Genomic DNA, 8,238 nt, shown 5'->3' with positions numbered 1-8,238 from the left:
ATATACACTGTCACACACATACACGAACACAGAGGGCAAGTTTATAGCATAACTGAAGACAAAATGCACAATGATCCATTCCTCCTCTCTTTGCCCTTCCTAAGGAATGGAAGTGAAAGTATGAGAATCCTTATAGGAAGGGAGGCATGGAACAGTGGCATATACCAGAGCACATGACTAGCAATTCACATCTTCTGTCATCATAACCACTGTGAACACTGAGGGTAACCACACATGTGGTATCTTTATTTCACAAGATTAAAGATACAGTACAAAATGAATCTGTACATCTTTCTATTAACAGAATTTGTTTACACAATTATATTACATTTGACCAGCCTTTATACTGATTTTAAATACAAAATAAATTTACAAAACTCCTACAAGACCCTTTAAAGAACTGTAGCTGATAAAAACAAAGGGTTCCCCCCAATAGTCCCTATTTGCCATATGCATTTGCAGTAGTTCAAATCAAACTAAATCTTTTCAATTTAATATTCTCTGAAACAAAAAAATAGAATTTCAGTTCATTGTTGCCTATCTAAAAGGAAAGCAACTTGCAAAGGTGAGTGTAATCCCCTTTTATAGGCCAAAACTAGCATATAATAGGTGGAAATTAGACAATGCATAGTCTTAAAAAGTCCTTTCACAAGCCATATCCTAATGTTCTCCCCCCCAAATTAAAACATTTTTTTAAAGTAAGAGTAGCTGACTTATGGAAGATAACTAAAAAGTGAGTAAAACTATCTCACAAGAGTTTCACGGGGATGTTTGTATCAAAGGCCTTACCTTCTATTACACCATCCCATCATGGACAATATAAAGCAAGAAAATTATTTCAACAGACAGCTCTGGGACAAGTTTCACCAGTGATGAACTAAAATCCTGTTTTCTCAACAGTTCAGTGTTTCTTTTAACTAGCAAGAACAGCTAATGTATTTGATTAGTAATTTGAGGTGCAGAATAATGCGTTTCTTCATATTTTCCCACAGTTCTCCTACATATAAAAATCCCACCAATAACACTTACTGCTCTGTAGTTCCATTTTCTGTGCAGGGAAAGAAGAGCATGTGTCTATGAAGGTCAAAAAGGCAGGCTCTGGCCTATGTTACTACACACAAAGAATACAGCTTTTCTATTCAAACCATGCTGAACACACCCAGAAAGATTTCTCTTACATCAAGTTTCCCTTCTAAATTACTCCTGCATATAAACTATAAGATAACCTGTGTGCTACCAAAAGGGAAAAGTACTTCACTGCAGTAAACTGAGCAACTCAGCTTCTTTAGGAAAAAGATGCTCGATTAACTGAGTGCACAACAAGGAACATATTGCTAGTAAGAGTTAAATATACTTTCCTCAAAATGCAAGTTTCAGAACAGAGTAGTAAGGGATTGTCACAAAAACTTAAGTCATGGTGTAGATAACTGATTTAGAAAACTTATTCATATCTTTAATCCCTGAGTTAACTTGCCATTATTTATGGTAAGTACCTTTTTCTTCTACCACCACATTCAAATGAATGTCATCTGAAGAGTTGGTGGTAGTAATTTGGTGGAAGGGAAGAAAGCAGGAGAAAGATTTCCTTATTGCTCCTTCAATAAGCATTTTTTAAAATGAAGTAACTTGCTGATCTTCATTTGTTTTCTTCTGCTGATTTCTTGGATGTAAAAATGCATCAGATTCACTGAAAGTCATCTGTAAGACTGTCACATAGCAGCAGCGATGAGAGATTCTCATGCAAGTAAAACAGAGCTTTTAGAATTTAGTTCTAATAAATCAACAACCAAAACATTTTAATAATGCAGTAACAAAATTGTTAAATTGCCTAAGAGATCAATACCAATGAATGAATGGTATTTAATTGAAAAATGTTTTCCATATAATCTTTAATTTACTCATGCCAAGCTAAAAAGAGTTAAGTGACAATGGCAAAATTATTTCAGAGGGAGTGTTCAGAAGTCACAGATATCTTAGAAATGCTGCTGGGGAATGCTGTACATATAAGACACTACATTTAAGTTCAATACTGTTTCATCTGCTAATGATGATTGAGACTGAACAAGGCATTCCTCTACCACATGCTGCAACCCTCCACACTAAAGTTAAAGATTTGTCTTCATATGACCAGCACAAGCATTGTGAAGTACTGAGTTCTACCTATAATACTAGTACCTTTAATACTAGTCATCCGTGACACTTCCGTTTACAAAAGAATGGATAGCTTTTCTTCTATCCCAAACTAGAGATCTATTGTGCAATGATCTCCTTTCACATTTACCAAATATGAAACCATACCAAAATCTCAATTCTAAATAAAGTGTATTGATATGTTGTTGCCAATACACCAGAAAAACATTTGCATGAAAAGAAGCCCTTAACCCTTTAAACACAACAGCTTCTGTCAGAAAGCAGCTAAAGCCTCCTCATTTGTATTCATTCAGCTTTATGACAGTATATTCAGAGGGTTTAATGCTAGTACAGAAACCAGTATTTCACTACCATTGGAAAATAAGAACAGACAATTATGCATTTCATGCTCCTAAACTATTTTGCCACTGCTTCCCATCCCCAGCCCCAGAAATTATAGTTCAATGAAAATCATCATTAAGTGAAGATTCCTATCGCAGTCTTACATAATCAGTCCACAGGTCACAGTCTTTACACTCATTAAAAGGCCTTTACACTGACCTGGTGGCATCAAGGAGCCACTAGTCTTCTTCCTTTTTTTTACAAGGGGTCCTTGAGATGGCACAGCCAGAGACATGACTGTGACTTTCCTCTACGCCAGGTACAAGAGAGGTTGGCGACAGCCAGAGCACCCCTGTAGCTTTGGAGTAGCATCAATGGCATAAGCCCATGCCCTTTTGTAGAGAGCATGCATTTTGTGGCTCTTTTTTGTAGATGCATTAAGCAGATGCATGCATGAGATACACACATTTCTTTCTTGCAGTGCAAATCACTAACAGGTTTGTTGAAAATTAACCACAAAACTTCCAACTCCAAAAGCAAGTCAGCTAACTCACTGAGACTTCTGGCTCTCTCCTTTCTTCAGTGTGTGCAGTAATACTGGTGCTTTCTGTTATCTAGACTCAGCCTCTTGGTAAAGACAAATTTAAATTTAGCAACTCTACCAATAGGTTTTCATGTCATGAAGGACTGCAAAGTACACAGTCTCCTGAAAAGTTTTAGAAGTATGTGAGGTCTGGGCATTGTGTGGGCAGTTTTTGACTGACAAGCTTTACAGACCTCATCTGTCCCAGTCCACCTCACGGGCAACATACTGACTGCTGAGAACTGTCTAAGGGGAATGCAGGAAAATACCCAAAACAAAGCACAAATGGACAGTAGCATGTTTGCTGGCTTAGTTTTACAGGGTTTATCAATAATCTATGTTAAACCATCCAAGACAGCCTAAAAGATCAAAGTGAAAGAAATACTACTAAAAAAAAAAAAAGAAATAAGGACTACAGAAATACTTGGGATGCAGGTCAGAATTTAAGTTCCTAACAGCCGTAATGTCTTCAGAATTTGAATATAGGTCAGCTTCTTGGACTTAAATTGGCCATAAATTTATTATTATTACTTTTATAAAGGGCAACTGCTAGCAAGCAGGCAAAAACCTTCCACTGCTAGCCTTCTGTCTCTCTGGGAGATGAAAAGGACTCTGAATAAAGAGGAACTAGATACAGCAGGCAACATTTTTGTAGTAGCACTCTTGTGTTTCCATGAAAAAAGCCATAGTGTTATTCCATTGGCACTGAAATAACATTCAAATCAGTTTCAAAATAATTTTCTTATCCCTGAAAAAAGGCATCATTCTAAGCAGCTTTCAAACATTTTTTTTAACTTCTTTGTGCCTCTTTTGGGGGAGGGACTGTTGATCCAAAGTCCTAATTCACAATGAAAATTGTTCCTTTTGGAAAAATCCAGTTCTTTCACTGAGGCTGTTGTTGCTATTGTGGTGGTTGATGCTCTGGGGGTGGTTCTTGTTGAGGCACAGCTGGCCGCAGTCCTGCTGGTCTGGGAATTGCTTGGTGCTGCCTTTGTCTGTAAGCTATAATTGTTCCCAGGAGCAAGGCGATGATAGTCATAAGGTAGAGGTCCCACTCAGGCCCCAGCAGCTGGTCCATATCAATGTGTGAGAATACCTCTCTTATCTAAGAAAGAAAAAGTCCACATCATGTCAAAGAACACAAATGGGAAATTACTTTGATTTTAAATTTGACTTGTAACACTTTTCACATACAAGTATCAGTTTTAAAAGCTAGTGGCACTTTTCCTCTGTGAAAAAAAATAGTATCACATCAGTGACATTCTTAGTTTCCAGGAACTAAAATACCATTAAGACTAAGAGGCATGCTATATAGAATAAGGTACTCCATTTTCTATTTTAGAGATGAAAGTTCCACTATGGAGTTTTGTGGCTTTCCCATGAATGACAGAGCATTAAGCCTCAGGACACTTGTGTGGTACAATGCTGAGGTTTTTGCAGGTAATGGACAGGGAATTTTGATTGAAGTGCCTTTTTGCAAGACTCCATTTACATAAGGATTAACCAACATGCACTTCTCTGCTTCACTAGTATATCTGATGATACTACACAGTCACTGCCAATTTAAATCTGCAGTGTTCTGCATACCAGCTTCTGTGAGTGCTACGTGGGTATTTGCCCAATTGACTTTTGACTGTCCTCAGCCTCAAGACTACTATGATTTGTCAAACTTTGCTGAATTGCCTGAAGCTGCATTTGCTCTAAGTGGTAATAACTTCCATACCATTTTAATTTATTAAATAATCCAAAAAGGCAGTAACATGTCAGAACACTAAGAAATATTTGCGACACTCCACTTTAATTCCGGAAAACTTTTTTTTCAGGGCCATCACCCAGTAGAAACACTATAAAATACCTGAATTATCTAATACAAACACATTTTTCCCCCACAGAGATCAAACAACTATAATGGGGTTGTTACAGCTGAATATAAAATAGCATGAGAATTAGGGATATTATTTTTTTCCCCTGAGCAATTATATCAGTTTAATCTGCTTCATTTTGATAGCAGATGGTCATAGATATGAACAGTCAAACAGTTTTGAGAAATTCTCTTCAAGGGAAGAACAGCACAGAAGAGCACTGTCGGTGCATATTTCAGATTCACAGAGTTGCACAAATAGGAAATAGGAATAAAAGCTTCAGTGACTTCCTTAATATGCAACAGTCGAAAACAATCTATCCTAAGTTTGCAGAAGGTTCAAGCAACACTTTTACTTAAGTCAAATTACAAATTGAGCTTATTTAAAAAATGGGAAACACATTTGCCGTTTTCTTTTAATTCGGCATTACTTACATTGATTTCTCGTATGTACTGCAAGGAATAAATCACTCCTAGCTTGCAAAGTGCTAGGAAGACTGGAACCTGAGCATCTGGGCTTGCTTCAGCTGCCATGTCATAGAATCGTTTGGCAAGATGAATATCCTGAAGGTAAGAAAATTCAAAGCAGAGTTTTGAAGAACTTGAAAAACTAACCATAGGTTTTTTTTCTGAGATATGTTCATCTTTGAATATACAAGTAAATGGAAGCTTCAATTTGAGGATGAAACTATTTTAACTGACACTAGAATTGAAGTTCACAAACAGGTTAGTAATAACATATTCAACTTATTCACTGTAAACCAAGGCAAATATTTCAGTAACTCTTGTACTGTAACATCTCCAACAACACAAGAAACATAAAAGACTTAGAAAACCCATGTTTCAGAGGAATATGCAGCAACATTTCCTCTCAGTTACGCTACAGTATGCCTGCTGCGTAGTGCAGCTTCTAACCATTTCTGCACATTTACACAGATTTTACTACTTGTCCAAATTGCACATAAACTGGCATTGGTGAGAGCAGTCTGGCACAGAGAGCAATTTAAGGAATTCTGCTTCATGCAAAATTCAGTCTTAGCCTTTTTTTAAAATATCCTGGCCCAGCCCCTAGCTTTATCTAAATCAGTCCTAAATATCCATCTTCTCATCTTACAGTTGTAATGTTTTAGAACACAGAAAGCAAGGACATTACATATTCAGAATTACTAAGACTGGTTTTATACATGCAGTTTCCTTGCTTAGACATTCTCAGTGCTCCTTTATCTATATTAACTATCTCTATTTCCCTTGCAATTCAACATTTCATTCCATGGTGGATCTGAAGGAGAGAAAGTATTATTCCTCTGCATGAAGCAAGGCTACATATGGTCATCATGAGCCTCTGTGCACTCACTTTGGCTCTCTGTGTAGCCATCTCTGCTTCAGGCTGGAGAACACTGTGCAAATGACAGCATTAGGAATATTTTTTCTCATCATGCTGAACATCATGCAATAACCTTTTCACATTTTTTATTATTTGATCTAAATTGTATTGTATTCAAGACAGCAGCAAAATAAAAAGGTCCATGACTGAAAGGATTTTTTTTTAAAGGAAACCTCCAACTTTAGAACTATTGCTTTTAGCTGCAGACTTATTTTCAGAAGTTAACTACCTTTGAGGGCTCAGTTACAAAGGGAAAACCATCCTAAAGTAACATATGAAAATGAACTTCAGAAAAAAATACAGTTTGTGTACTGTATTGTCACTTTTACATCTAGGTCACTAAGCATTTTTCAAATGTTGATTGCCCGATGCTGCCAAAGTAAAAGTATCGACTTATGATTTGCTCTGTATTGTTCTCATATTTTGTCAAGAAGCAAAAATTGGTCTTTTATAACAGACCAACGGAATAATTAAAAGGTGCATAGTAGACAAAAAAAAAAAAGTTGAAGCTTACTGAAAATAGGGAAAATTAAGCCATTTCTTACAGTTTCATGTCAAGTTATTATTAAATTCATACATGACGCTAAGGTAGGCTGCTCAAAATTAGTATGCATTTGCCCATTACATTATTTTGACACATACAGAAATATGTTGCTCTGGATTCCATAAGAATTAACTCATGGACAGCAACACACCACAGGCTTCCTAGGAAAACCTATACTGTCTTCTTTAGGTGATGTTTGCCTAACTTGAAAAACCACAGCTGATTTGGTCGTGGTTATGCTTTGTTACCTTGTTTTCAAAATGTCACGATACAGGAAACAATTTAACCAGTGTTTCAGAGGACAAGAATAATCCTTTACTAAAATACCATGAGCCTGGAGTTGATTTGCATTCATTTTACGACACTTCAAAGTCTTGAAAGCATTTCTGAAGCATATGGCACTCTTTTGCCAATATTCATGGTTTTGGGCAAACATTTCTTCCCTGTCTACACATCATTACTTCACATAGTTAAGTGCAAAGTCAATATACTTGTCCCTTGCCTATTGGGAGACATGCTAATTGCAATTTCATGGTTATAGAGTACCCAAAGCCCAGTAGTAGTTGTGGACTTAACTGAATATCAGCAAATGTACTCTAACAAAGACTCTCAGCGTACAGCTTACTCACCTGCTTGATGCCCAATCCCTTCTCATGCATGTAGCCCAGATTAAACATTGCTTGAGCACTGTGCTGCTGTTCCGATGCTAGTCGATAGTGAATAAATGCAGTTTCGTAATCAACATCAGTACCAAACCCATAAAAATGGTAATCTCCAAGCTTAATTCTTGCAACAGTATATCCTATAAATCAAAAAACAACAAAAAATTATAAAATAGCTAGGCAAAGAAACCCTTTTGGCTTCCTATGAAGATGCAGCAGGACCGTTAGTATTACTTTTCACAGTGTGTACAAACTGTTTATCTTTCACCACTCCCTCACATAAACAGCTTTTATTTTTAAAATTTGGTTAAGCTAACCAAAACACAACCAATTTCTATTTGCAGGTAAGACCTTTTCCTGGTAATCCTACCAACATTTTTATTGCTATGAAGTGGTATCAGCTGAAAACCCACAACATGTTCAGGATCAGTCCCTTATTACAGAAAAACTTTTCATTTTTTATATGGCCTTTAAAGGATTCAACCTCTTTTTTAAAAGCAGTAACACTGGAAACTTTAAAAATAGTGTCTCATCATTCATGTCATCATGTCAATTTCTTAACTTTCAACTAAAAGCCTTGAAAGTCTGAATTTGCATGGTACTCTTGCTCTAAAGTCAAAAACGAGTAGACAGATAGTAGTGTAGATACATCCTTTTGGAAGTTCGATGCCTCAAGATATTTCATCATTAAGTTAACTTTTGGTTATTTTAGGGTAGGTAAACAAGCACTAG

General features: G+C 36.5%; 1 protein-coding gene across 1 annotated transcript in view; it reads right to left on the bottom strand.

The window, feature by feature from the left end:
- Nucleotides 1-225: 225 nt before the first annotated feature.
- Nucleotides 226-8,238, bottom strand: part of SEL1L (SEL1L adaptor subunit of SYVN1 ubiquitin ligase) — a 34,817-nt gene continuing 26,804 nt past the window's right edge. Inside the window, exons 19-21 of the mRNA XM_068192681.1 lie at nucleotides 7,474-7,646; nucleotides 5,352-5,480; nucleotides 226-4,160 (exon numbers count right to left, since the gene is read on the bottom strand). Coding sequence (XP_068048782.1) covers nucleotides 3,957-4,160; nucleotides 5,352-5,480; nucleotides 7,474-7,646 — 506 coding nt within the window. The 3' untranslated portion in view covers nucleotides 226-3,956. The remainder of the gene's footprint in view (nucleotides 4,161-5,351; nucleotides 5,481-7,473; nucleotides 7,647-8,238) is intronic.

The sequence above is a fragment of the Anomalospiza imberbis genome, chromosome 6 (assembly GCF_031753505.1).
Source record: "Anomalospiza imberbis isolate Cuckoo-Finch-1a 21T00152 chromosome 6, ASM3175350v1, whole genome shotgun sequence".
In the NCBI taxonomy this organism is placed as follows: Eukaryota; Metazoa; Chordata; class Aves; order Passeriformes; family Viduidae; genus Anomalospiza; species Anomalospiza imberbis.
This window is presented reverse-complemented; position numbering and strand designations above follow the sequence as displayed.